The sequence below is a fragment of the Equus przewalskii genome, chromosome 18, assembly GCF_037783145.1.
Source record: "Equus przewalskii isolate Varuska chromosome 18, EquPr2, whole genome shotgun sequence".
Classification (NCBI taxonomy): domain Eukaryota; kingdom Metazoa; phylum Chordata; class Mammalia; order Perissodactyla; family Equidae; genus Equus; species Equus przewalskii.
In genome coordinates this window covers 45,789,210-45,802,732 of record NC_091848.1, presented here as the reverse complement: position 1 = coordinate 45,802,732, position 13,523 = coordinate 45,789,210, and the positions used below count along the sequence as shown (strand labels likewise).

The 13,523-nt window shown below is 39.5% G+C and overlaps 1 protein-coding gene and 1 long non-coding RNA gene across 13 annotated transcripts in view; one reads left to right on the top strand and one right to left on the bottom strand.

Annotated features, from left to right (window-relative positions):
* GRAMD1C (GRAM domain containing 1C) overlaps positions 1 to 13,523 on the top strand; it is an 87,517-nt gene that overhangs the window by 37,505 nt on the left and 36,489 nt on the right. For 10 of the 11 annotated variants that reach the window (XM_070582672.1, XM_008523143.2, XM_070582668.1 and 7 more), the window contains one exon: positions 2,942 to 3,022. In XM_070582672.1, coding sequence (XP_070438773.1) covers positions 2,942 to 3,022 — 81 coding nt within the window. Of the gene's footprint in view, positions 1 to 22; positions 3,023 to 13,523 lie in introns of all 11 variants that reach the window. The other variant, XM_070582673.1, reaches the window with a different exon arrangement.
* On the bottom strand, positions 3,399 to 12,937 carry LOC139077033 (uncharacterized). Of its 2 annotated transcripts, XR_011529187.1 has the most exons (3): positions 12,553 to 12,797; positions 5,196 to 6,396; positions 3,399 to 4,609 (listed from the first exon to the last, which is right to left on the bottom strand). It is a non-coding gene; the product is annotated as an uncharacterized lncRNA (long non-coding RNA). The 2 variants fall into 2 exon arrangements; XR_011529185.1 differs by lacking the exon at positions 3,399 to 4,609 and having other exon boundaries at positions 4,796 to 6,396; positions 12,553 to 12,937.

Below are 13,523 nucleotides of genomic sequence, written 5' to 3'. Positions count from 1 at the left end.
AATACCTGCCATTTCTTAACAGGGATATGTCAAGAACCTTTCTATACCCACCTGGAAAATTGATTACGGCTCTGTGTGTGATACTAGAAGCATAATTCTGAGAAAGAAAAAGAAATAAGGAAGGAAAAGAAGGAAAGTATGGGAGGGAATGAAGGAGAAGGAGGAAGGAAGGAAGGAAATAAATGAAAGAAAAAAGGAAAAAAGAGGAAAGAGAGAGAAGGGAGGAAAGAAACACTATCATGACATTGAATTATTGTACCTTTTAATACCTTTTAATCTTGTAGTTCCTTTCAAATGCACCTTAAGTTTTATTTTTATTTTTAAATAGTCTCATCCTTACAGAACATTTCCAAGTATAATACAAAGAACTTTTCCCCTCTGAACTATCCAAGAGTAAGTTGTCACTGAAGCCTCATCACCCCAGATATCACCCCACATATTCTAGTGTGTATTTCCAACAAAGACATTCTCCTGCGTAACCACATTACCATCAAAATCAAGAAATTAACATTGATCATTACCACTGTTCAATCCTCATATCCTCATCAGCTTCCCCAATTATCCCCATAATACCCTTTATAGCAAATAGACCCAGTTCAGAAATACATATTACCTTTAGTTGTCATGCTGTAATTTCCTTGTTCAGGAATAGTGCCTTAGTCTTTCCTTGAATTTTGTGCCCTTGACACTTTTAAAGATTACAGTCTTCCTTTCTTAAAAAGGAACATTATCCCCTGGAGTCACAGGCTAGTACATGTCGTAGACCTATCTCTGTTTATTGAAGTGCTGGATAGTGTTTCATAGAATGGATTTCCCATGGTTTCCTTGAGCGTTAGTTCGTTTCCAGTGTTTCGCTGTTGCAGACACTCCTGCGGTGAGCAGCCTGCCCATGCCTTCTGAAGCTCACGTGTGGCTGTTTCTCACAGATGCAATGGAATCTCAGGGTCAAGCATTTTAATTTTAATAACGATAACAACAACTAGCATTTGCCAGACATACTTGTTCAGACGCTGTTTTAAGTTCTTTACATATATTTTCTCATTTAATTCTCACAAAAATTTGCTCCTATAATTATTCTCATCTTGCAGATAAGGAAACTAAAGAAAAGTGACCCAAAGTCCTAGAACAGGTGGTAGAGCCGGGATGTGAACGCAGGCAGGTTAACTACAGAAGCCCTGGTCCTAGCCTGACCACATTGACTGAATGATCTCTTTTTCCATCGTCCTGGGGAAGGAATCTACACTACTAAATGTCCACCCCTCCCGTGTGATCCATGATTAAAGGAAGGTTAATCATGGTACTTTTAGTTGTGTTATGTTCTAGCATGTGTTCTGTGCCCCAGCAGCTTAGAGATATCATTATCCAGAACATCTCCCAAATTAAAGTTATTAATGAATCAAGATTTATTATTAAATTTTTGAAGTTGGATATTGAGCAAGGAATAAAATAAGATGGTAATTTACCTAGATTATCCAGAAAGATGGGAGTGTTAAGGGGTTGAGAATGGAGAATGTGGTGGTTGTATACAAGAGTGGATAAAGCTGATAGCAGAGTGTTAGTTTAAGAAGTGGGAATTAGGGTCCGGCCCTGTGGCTGAGGGATTGGGTTCACGCGCTCCACTTTGGCGGCCTAGGGTTTTGCTGGTTCGAATCCTGGGCACAGACATGGCACTGCTCATCAAGCCATGCTGAGGCGGTGTCCCATATGCCACAACTAGAAGGACCCACAACTAAAAATACACAACTATGTACTGGGGGGCTTTGGGAGAAAAAGGAAAAATAAAATTTTTTTTTAAAAAAAAAGAAGAGGTAATTAGTAAGCATAATACAGTGGTGAAAAAGAGATGGACTAGGGGATTTTTCTTACTATAATCTGAACACAGGGTTGTAAGATGATTGCTATATAAAAAAACAGAAGAATTTGGTCTAAGAAAAGGAAATGGGGTAGTAAGTAGTGATTATTAGGTCACATATTATGTATGTGATTCTATTTGGAAGAGCTCCTAGATATACCGTTGTCATGGAAGTTTGGCTTTATGACGACTATTATATAGCAAGGTTTCAATTTATTAATTGGAAAGTAGCACTTTAAAAATCTTTCTATGAAAAGTGTAAACACCCAAGATATTATTTTTTGGCATTTTATTTAATAAATCAAACATAGATCCGAGTTTTCTCATTCCTAAAAATAACCACTCAATCATGAAAATTCACTAACTAGGGGATCAGAAGAGATGATACTCTGAGAAAATGTTTTTAGTGCTGCCACTCATCAGATTTTCTCATAAAAGCCTGTTTTAAAATATGACTTTGCAAAAATTAGTTAAATGCAGAGGAAGAGAGAACTAAAGGCAAACATAGAATTATAGATTGAAACATGCTATTTTTCTTCTACAACATTCAAAGCAAAGTTTCATATTAACATGGGTGTTTTATATCTATAATTAGTAGAGAATAGGTATTTCTGGGTTTTTTAGAAGACTATGAAAGATGATGTAATTTTAAACTAAGATCCTTAAAATAAATCTATCTTTGAAATCCAGTTGTATTTTTTTTCTTATTCTTTGTGTATACTTGGCTCAAATGGCCACCAGATCATCTCTTTGTAAAGTTCAGAATAAATAAAATTTTATAGTAAGCTTATTTAAATTGATTTTAATAGTTAAACTACAGTGAAGATGAATAGCCACCTATTTCAAGCTCCTTTCCCTGGTAAATACTGATAAAATTATATTTGCTGTAAGATACGATTTTTAAAGACATCTTGTTCATGCGCTTGTTACCTGTTTTTTTTCTATTGTTAAACAAGAATAGTTTATAAAGTAGGCAGCGGTGACCTACTAGTTTGCTTTGACCATAGCAAGTTCCAGCAGACCTCCGTGATAGATTCTTTCCCCTTTTTTTCCATGACGCTAAAATTGTCCTATTATCTTTCTTTGCAGTTTTTCTTTACATCTTTTGGTGCCAGGGATAGAAGTTACCTCAGTATCTTTAGGTTGTGGCAGAATGTACTATTAGACAAGGTAAGTGCTCATACTGGAGGCAGGTGTTTGTTATAATAGCATCCTCCCAGTTTGTATCTGAACAGTTTTGTGAGTTGAAAAGCTTTTTATTTTTCTGGAGCTAATTTTGATTAGACTATTCACATTCCAAGAAGAAACTTGAAGCAAAACAAAATCCTCAGTTACAAGTTAAGATGTTAATTATAATTCCTGGGTTAACCACCAAGAAAATAACTTAAAAAATATACTAAGAGAAACATCAGGGGAATTAAAATGGTACACCAGAACTATCTGTTTAACACATAAGAAGGCAATAACGGAAGAAAAGAGGGAGAGAAAAGACATAAGACACATAAAAAACAAATGGTAAAATGACAGACATTACGTTAAATCATTAAGTATAAATGAATTAAACACTTTAATCAGAAGGCAGAGGTAGACAGAAATGAATGAAAAAAACATGATCCAACTACATGCTGTCTGTAAGAGACACATTAGATTTAAAGACACAAAAAGATGGAAAGTAAAAGGATGGAAAAAGATATACCATGCAAACCATAACCAAAGGGAACTGAAGGGACCATAGTAACATCAGACAAAATAAACTTTAGACAAAAATTAATAGAGATAAGGAGGAATATTTTATAATAAAAGGGTAATCTTTCTGGAATTCATAACAATTATAAACTTACATGCACCTAATAACAGAGCCCTAAAATACATGAAACAAAAACTGGTAGAATTGAAGGGAGAAATAGACAATTCGACAATAATAGTTTGAGATTTCAATACCCCACTTTCAATGATGGATAGAACAACCAGACAGAAGATAAACAAGGAAACAGAAGACTTGAACAAAACTATAAACTAACTAGAAGTAGAAGACGTCTATGGGACACTACTCAAAACAGAATACGCATCTCCTCAAGTACACATGGAACATTCTCCAGCACAGATCACATGCTAGGTCATAACACAAGCCTTAATAAATTCAAAAGGATTGAAATAATATGAAACATGTTCTCTGACCACAGTGGAATGAAATTAGAAATAAATAACAGAAGGAAATTTGGGAAATTCACACAAAGTGGATATTAACAGAATGCACCTAATTAACTAACGAGTGAAAGAAGAAATCTTTCAAGGGAAATTAGAAAATAGTTTGAGTTAAATGAAAACAAAACCACAACATACCAAAGCTTATGAGATACAGCTAAAGCAGTGCTTAGAAGGGAATCTATAACTATAAATACCTATTTTAAAAAGGAAGAAGGATCTCAAACCAATACCCTCACTTTCTACTTTAAGAAATTAGAAAAAGGAGAGTGAACTGAACTCAAAGCAAAGAGAGGCAAGGAAATCATAAAGATTAGAACAGAAATGAATGAAATAGAGAATAGAAAAATAGAAACAATCAAATGAATCAAGTTCTTTCTTTGGGAAAAGCTCAACAAAATTGCCAAACCTTTATCTATATTGACCAAGATAAAAAGGGATAAGATGGGGCTGGCCGCATGCCCGAGTGGTTAAATTTGCGTGCTCTGTTTCAGCGGCCCAGGGTGTTGTCGGTTCAGATCCTGGGCGACAGTTGTTAGCTCAGGTGCCAATCTTAAAAAAAAAAAAATGAAGACATAAAACTATCTCCCTTGGTGGATGTTATGTTTTTGTATATATAAAATCCTAAGGAAGCCAGTAAAAACCTGTTAGAACTAAGTTCAGGAAGGTTGCAGAATACATAATTAAAATACAGAAATCACTTATATTTCTATACACTTACAATGAACAATCTGAAAATAAAATTAAAAAAAAGTTTATTTACAATAACATCAAAAAGAGTAAAATATTTGGGAATAAATTTAACAAAAGAACTGTAAGATGGGGCTGCCCCTGTGGCAGAGTGGTTGAGTTCTCACACTCTGCTTTGGCAGCCCAGGGTTGTGCAGGTTTGGATCCTGGGTGTGGACCTAGCACCACTTATCAGGCCATGCCGAGGTGCGTCCTGCATGCCACAGCTAGAAGGACCAACTGAAGATATATACAACTATGTACTGAGGGGCTTTGGGGAGAAGAAGGAAAAATAAAAATCTTAAAAAAACAAAAACACCAAGAAAAACCTGTAAGACACACTGAAAGCTACGAAACATTGTTGAACGAAATTAAAGACTTAAGTAAATAAAAAGAATCTCATACTCACAGATCAGGAGACTTAATATTAAGATGGCAATACTCCCCAATTTGATCTGCACATTTAATGCGATGCCTATCGGAATCCCAACTGGCATTTTTTTTTTGGAAATTGACAAGCAGATCCTAAAATTCATATGGAAATTCCAAGTACCCAGAATAGCCAAAACAATCTTCAAAAAGAAGAACAAAGTTGGATGAATCAGTCTGTTAGGGCTGCCATAACAAAGTACTACAGACTAGGTGGCTTGAAACAGCGGAAGTTTATTTTCTCACAGTTCTGGAGGCTGAAGTCTGAGATCATGATGCTGGCTGGGTGAGTTTCTGGTGAGACCCCCCTCTTGTTGGCTTGCAGCCTTCTCTGTGTCCTCACGTGGCTTTTCCTTTGTGCACACTCCTGGTATCTCTTCATCTTCTTATATGAACACCAGTCTTACTGGATTAATGCCCCACCCTTATGACCTCTGTCTTAGTCAGCTCAGGCTGCCATAACAAAATGCCATAGAGTGGGTGGCTTAAACGACAGAAGTTTGTTTTCTCATAGCTCTGGAGGCTGGCAGTCTCAGATCAGAAGCCAACATGGTTGGGTTTTGTTGAGAACGCTTCCTAGCTTGCATATAGCTGCTTTCTTGCTGTGTCCTGACGTGGTGGAGAGCGAGAGAGCAAACTCTCATCATGAGGGCCCCACCCTCATCACCTCATCTAAACCTAATTATCTTGCAAAGACCCCATCTCCAGATACCATCACATTGGGAGTTAGGGCTTCAACATACGAATTTTGAGGGGATACAGTTCAGTCCATAACATTGGAGGACTTGTACTTCCTGATTTGAATGTTTACTACAAAGCTACAGTAATCAAGGCAGTAGACTTACTGGCGTAAGTCTGGACATATAGATTAATGGAATAGAATTAAAAGAGTCCCAAAATAAAATCTTACACTTATTGACCGTAAATTGATTTTTGATAAGGGTGCCAAAACATTTGATGGGGAAAGAATAGTCTTTTCATCAGATGGTGCTGGAACAACTAGATATCCACGTGCAAAAGAATGAATTTTGCCCTTACTTCATACCATATACAAAAATTAACTCAGATGGATCATAGACCTAAATGTAAGATCTGAAAGTATAAAACTCTCAGGAAATTGTAGGTGTAAATCCTGATGATCTTTGGATTAGACAATGGTTTCTTGGATATGACACCAAAAGCTGAAGAGACAAAAGAAAAAATAGATAAGTTTGACGTCATCAAAATTAAAAACTTTTGTGCTTGAAGGAGTCCAATCAAGAAAGTGAAAAGACAGCTCACGGATTAGGAGAAAATATTTGCAAGTTAATATCTGATAAGGTATTTTTATCCAGAATATGTAAAGAATTCTTACAACTCAACAAGAAAAAGATAGCCCGTTAAAAAATGGGCAAAGGGTTTGAATAGTCATTTCTCCAAAGAAGATATACAAATGGCCAATATGTGCATGCAGAGATGTTTACATCATTAGCAATTAGGGAAATATAAATCAACCACAGTGAGATGCCACTTGACACCCACTGGGATGGCTAAAATAAAAAGCAGACATTAACGAATATTGTTGAGGATGTAGAGCAACTGAAACCCTCATACATTGCTGATAGGATTGTAAAACTTTGAAAAATAGTTTGACAGTTTCTCAAAATGTCAAACATAGAGTCACCATATGACCCAGCAATTCCACTCCTAGGTTTATAGGCAAGAGGATTGAAAGCATATGTTCACACGGAAACTTGCACTTGAACGTTCATAGCATTATTCATAATAGCTGAAGAGTGGCAACATCCCAAGTGTCCATCAACTAACGAATGGATAAACAGAATGTATATTCATACAATGGAGTATTAGCAATCAAAAGGACTGAAGTGCTGATAAATGTTACAACATAGGTGAGCTGGCAACATGATGCTATGGGAAAAAAAGCCAGTCCCAAAAGAGCACGTATAGTATGATTCTATTTCTATGAAATGTCCAGAATAGGAAGAATCTTAGAAATAGAAATAAATTTGTTGCCAGGGGGAGGGAGGAATGCCGAATGACTGCTAATGGATTTGGGTATCTCTTGGATTGATGAAAATGTTCTAAAATTAGTGGTGATAGTTGTACAACTCCGGATTTGCTAAAAGCTTCCAAATCGTACACTTTAAAAAAGTGAATTTTGTGGCAGGTGAATTATAACTCAATAAAGCTGTGATTTAAAAAAGTGGCTTGGGGGGAAGAGTAGAGATTTCCAGCTGATAAGAAAGCTTGAAGGATGGAACTTCACCTCTGGAGGGCACACATTTTGGCCTTTGGGGCTCTTAGGGTTGAACGCTGCTGAGGACAGGGTCTTCCAAACAGTGCCCTACTCGGATACCGTCACTTTCCTGGAGTAGGAGGGACGTAAAGAAGTGGCCTGGAAGTCCCGAGATGGAGGGGAGAGAGGAGAAGCGGGTGGGCGTGGAGAAGCTTGCCAAGCCCAGCCCCTCCTCCCTCCCTAAGGGAATAGACAAGACTTTGGGGGAAGCCAAGTCCAAGCTCCACTTGCCCCCATGAGTCTTTCTTGGCGTTTCGGTGCCCTGCCTCCCCAGAGCCCGATGCAGGTGCTCCTGTCCTGGGCGATGCTCAGGCGGCGGGCCCGCGGGTGCCGGGTCCAGCGGCGCGCGGAAGCCTCCTGCGAGAGTATGGAGGGGCTGCGCAAAGGCCTGCAGCCCCGCAGCTCCACAGCTCCACGCCGCCCTTCTGGGTCGTGCTGCGGGAGGCCTCCTTCCTTTCCTGCTACCTTCAGATGCACTGTCATAATTACAGTGGGCTGCTCTTACTGGCACGGCCTGAAAACTCCAGGGTTCCCCTAGGGACCTGGCTAACCGCACCCCCAAATGCCGAGTCTTTCGAGTGCTCTGGGACTCCCCGAGGTGCATTCCCTCGTTCTAACAAGGAGCCAGACTGCTACTCCCGCCCACATTTGGTTATACACTGGATCTGAGTGTCCTCCCAAAATTGGATTGGTGCTACATCCTTATGAAAACAAATACCTGCAGGGAAGTGATAAAGTTCAGGTTTACAGATGAGCCAAGGGGGAAACTGAGATCTGAACTTTAATGAAAAGAGAGAAAAGCTCTTTGAAGTGGGTGGAAGAAAGGGAATTCGATGATACTTCTGAGGGCACCAAAGCCGAGAAATGCTGCATCTGCCGGCCGGGAATGAATCTAACCCTCTTGGAAAAGATCCTGATGTCACCTGGGTTCTTGATGTGTACACCAGGAGTGTCACCATCTGTACCGTGCTTACACCTTGCAGCTCTTTGGCTGCTGAATTGGTATCTTTAACGCTGAACATGCACCTCTTTATTTCAAGTGGACACTAGATTCTCATTTTAATAAACAGAACGGTGACCATTTCTGCTGTCTACTAAAACAAAAATCACTCTTTAAGTGTAAATTATGTATAAGGTGCTGTACAGAACTTAATGAAAGTTGAAATCTGTTTTAAAACTGTCCTAACTGGAATTTTAAACATTGTAGAATTGACCCAGCAAAGAACTAGAAAACAGAAACAAAAACAAAACTGCACTTCCTGTAATCTCCTAGTGATCTTTGAAGAACAGTTTTTTTTAACGTACTAATGTCTGTTACAATAATAGCAACTCCCGCTGAGGAGGTGGGAGGTGCCTGAGGAGGTGGGAGGTGCCGGCGGCGCAGTGCTCAGTACTTGGTGCAGTTTCACTGTTGGCTGTGACTTTACACGCCTCAGTTGCCCTCCAGTTTTTTAAAGTGATAAAGCTACATTGGTTAGATTTCTTGATCTTTTGTAACACTGTTTAAAAAAGAAGAAGAAAAAACAAAATCCTAAAATATACAACATAACTACAAAATTCTATAAAACAACATGAGTAATTTGAATAATACATTTTATATATATGCAAAATACTTTTAGAGAATTTAAGTTCAGAATATTATGTTTACTTGTCATTAGGGAATGTGACAGTAAAAAGTAAATATGTCTTACTTTGCTTATTTCTTGCATGAAGAGGTCTTAAAAACAAATTAATTGAGAAAGTATTATTCAATTAAGGTAAATACAACAAAGTGATTTTAAAGTCATGTGTGTATTTTTGTTCATTTCTCCAACAAAATAAATTCATGGTTTAAGATAAATCCCCAGGCGCTTCCCCACCCCGCCCCTCTGCTCCTTGGTTTAGTTTAGGCCCCTCCTCCCTTCCACGTTCTATGGAAGAGCCAGACAGACAGTCTTGTCACCTGTTTTTATATGGTCTGCAAAGTGGGAATGGTTTTACATTTTTAAATGGTTTTTAAAAAATCAGAAGAAGAATAATATTTTATGACATAGTGGCATGAAATTCAGATTTCAGTGTCCGTTGATGAAGTTTTATGGAAACACAGCCGCGTGCATCTGTTCTGCGTTGTCTGGGGCTGATTTCACACTACAGCAGAGCTTAGCAGCTGCAACAGAGATCGAATGGCCACAAAGCCTAAAATATTTACTATGTGGCCTTTTGCAGAAATAGTTTTTCGCCTCTGAACAATACTACAGCCAAATTTATTTATTTATTTATTTTTCAATGTATACCTGCTAATATTAACTTCTTGCTAATACGCATTTCCTTTGGAATGAAAATCTAAAATTTTATGTAGGGACTGCATGATCTGGTCCCAGGCCACCACTCCAGCCCCATCTCAACACACCCTCCCTGTTCTTATCCTCTTAAATGTTCTGCATTTTCTTTTTCTGCACTAGGTCTTCAAACAGCATCTTTGTGCCTGGTTCTTTTCCACTCCTAATTCTAACTGCAACTTATTAATAAAACTGAAGTCAGGTCCATTCTTTCACCCTCTTGTAACATCTTGCATTTCTCTTTTATAGCATTCCTTACAGTTATAATTTTGTTCTATGCTTATTCTCCTTGTTTGACTGTAAACACCCTTAGGCCGAAGACCCTGTCTGTCTTACTCATTGGTTTATGTCCCGTAACTAGCCGTGTGTCTCGTTCGGCATATACCTTGGTTTACCCAGTGCACTCTGGGACTGTCTGGGTTTAAGCCTCTGTCAATGTAAATATTAATAGTGTCCCCTTTACTCTCAAAAGTTTGCCAGTTTGGATGATAAGTTATAGGGTTATGTTACACATAGCCAATGCTCTATAAATACTTTGAGTGACTCGCTTTAGTAGAATCTCAATGATTTAGACATCACCTAATCATTACAATTAATTAATGAGATATTTTCACTTCCTTGCTCAAGGAAAAGGCAAACACTAGGGAGAAAACATAGGCAGAGATTTCGTTGCAGAAACAACTTTCAGGATATGCTTCTGTTCGGTGTTCATTTAACTCAATTTCTTAAACGTGTATGTGCTGTGAGAACAAATGATTACCTTGAAACACTCAAGTATCCTCAGTTGCCAAAGATGCTAATAATGTAGCAGGGTGCATATAGAATCAAAATGTTCTTTTCCCACTATTTTTCTCTCAGAGAGATAGTAGTGGTCTCTCTTGCCAGCACACGGGGGCTACTGGGAAGCTAGCTCTCTGGGGAAATTGGAGAGTACATTTTGAGAGTGAATACTTAAATCTGGGGCCTAATAGAACAGAAATCTGCACTTATTTTAAATTCTAAGGCTTGAAGAGACAAAATGGCCTTCAGACTTATTCCCTCAGGGCGGAAGAAAAGGCGTGTGTCACAGTTAGGGGTGAGTTGATGAGGGGAGCTTTTTCAGTGTATATGGACCCACCTTCTTCAAATTCTGGTACAAGTCACTCCAGTTTCTATTTTGGGAACTGCTAATGGAAGGATGACAGAGGATGTCCTATGCCTCAGTTGTGTTGGTGAAAAAAAGGGTTTAAGACAGTGGGTTGTGGGGCTGGCCCAGTGGTGTAGTGGTTTAGTTCACGTGCTCTGCTTCAGTGGCCCTGGTTTCACAGGTTCGGATCCCGGGGGCAGACTTACACACCGCTCACCAAGCCATGCTGTGGCGGCATCCCACATACAAAATAGAGGAAGATTGGCACAGGTGTTAGCTCAGGGATGATCTTCCTCACCCCAAAACACAAAAACAAACCAAAAAACAGTCAGTTGATTGTATTAGTGTCTGTAAAGAAAGAATATGTCAGTCTGAAGGGGGCTTTGCCAGACTTAGGCCAAGAATTTAGGACTTAAGACTGAAAAGTAGAGTCACAGAGGCAGATTTTGATTACTAGAGAAATGTACAGAGATGAGTCATCAGGCCCCACCAACGTCACAGTAAATTGTCCCTTAAAACTGCCTACCCTTGCTCTGATTCTGTGCTTATCATGAAAATTTCTGATTACTAGTACGTGACTTCCAAGGTATTCAGGTATTGCAGATGGTATAATGAGAAACTTCTGAAAACCGGAAAGGGCTGTTCCCCTACTGTGTATTAGTGTACTGACCACTGAGTGAGTGTATGCCACTTTTGAGCGTGGCTTGTTTAAATCAGCCACTCTGAGTGCAACTCTAGGATGCTGGCAGTGCTGAGGCCCTTCTCCAAATAGTGGTCAGTCTCTGAAGTTAATGTCACCTTCTGAGACCTTTTTGAAGAGTGTCTTCCAGCCTTCTGCTACAGAGTCCTCAGCCTTATCAGACCCTATTATCCTTCCTTAGGCTCCTCTCCAGTGATGACTCCTTTTGGAGTTACTTTGAAATCCAGAAGTTTTCCAGTAGTGCTATCAATCTAATAAGTGCAACTTTCAAACCTATCTGGAAAAAATAAATGTGAATTTGCTAACTATTTTAGTCACATTTTCTATAGAATAGCCCGGCGATGTAGAAGTTTTTCAAAATGCTCTTCTCTTGTTCACTCTTTTTTTTATCTTTTTGGTGGCAGAACTCCACCTGTTTCCCTTTGGTCTGAGAAGTGTGTCTCCTCCTGCCTGGTCACCAAGCCAGGAACCCGGCTGTGTCCTTGTTTCTTACCTCTGCTTTGCCAACCGTGTCATGTTGGTCACCAAGGCCCTCGTCATCTCCAGCTTGAACCACTACAAGAGTCTCCTATCTCTTTTTGATATTCTAATCTGTCCTTTAGGTTGTTACCAAAGTAGTAGTACTTTCAAAAGTCTATCTTTTCAAAACACGGTTCTGAACTTTTTACTTTTCTAGTTTTCTATGTAAAATTACTAGGTGGCTTTTTATATTTTGGCAGTGTAAACCCCATATTCTTCAGCATGGCATACAAGGCTCCTCCTGAGCTGGCTGCCTCCCCTTCCCCCACTAAGCCTTTCCTTCCCCCGCCTCCTTCCCCGACCACCATGCCATTCGGGGAACTGGCTCGCCAGGCGGCTTCCCTGCTCGGCACGCCTGCATGCCATCCAGGTGCTTACCTTATTTGATCTTTCAGCAGCATTTCGTACCATTGGGCACTCCCTCCATTTTGAAACACCGTCCCTTGGTTTCCATGACATCCTTCTTTCCGCACTTCCCTCTTACCGCTCTGGTATTTTCCTCGTTCTTTTTTGCTGGTCACTCTTCTACTCAGTGTTTGCATGCCAGGCGTTCTTGCGGCCCAGTCTTAGGTTCCGTTTTCCCTCTCGAGCCTGCTAAATTGAGCGCTGCTCTGCATACCAGTGGTTTACTAGAAGGATTTTTCTATTTAGCGAAAGTGTCTACAAATCATTTACAGTAGAGTTAATGTGTACTTTCCTCATAGCTGTTTGGTGGCTGTAGTAGGGTAAGGATGTCTGTCTACAGTTTCGGTCAATGAGAACTACCGTAATATGTCAAAAGCACTAGTCTTTAGACGGTGGGAGCTAGCCCCCATAGTGTGCGTTCTTCAGTTTGAGGGAGGGGTTTTCTGCAGGCCACGCTAGTCCCTCGTTCTGCTCGTCTATGAAATGAGTAGATTCTAGCAACCCTCAAAAATCTTGATCCTTGCAGTTCCTCACGTAGCCTTTGACCTGTCTGCACACCTCGCTAAATTAAATGGAGCGGCTAGGTAGAAATTAGGGCAAGCTTTGATTTTTCATTTATGAGAAAACTTTTCTTCTGGGGAGTAAATTGGAATTGGTCGATGAGATGTTCTATAGTGTGTATTATAGTCCAGGTCCCTGCTGGGGAACTATTCTGAATAAAGTCAAAAATATTTTTAAAGGAAAGAATTATTAAGAAATCAAGATGTAAACTTTTCAGTGGTGAAAGATCTGCTGAGGGCTTGTTGGACACCTGAAAATCTCCCTCTGCCTGCTATTTCCTCACGTTCTGTTTACAATGCTCAAGAGCTACAATCTTTGTTAGTTGTAAAGGGTTAATGCAGGAGTCTGTTGGGCCTACTGCATCAGTACTAAGGAAGTGGTAT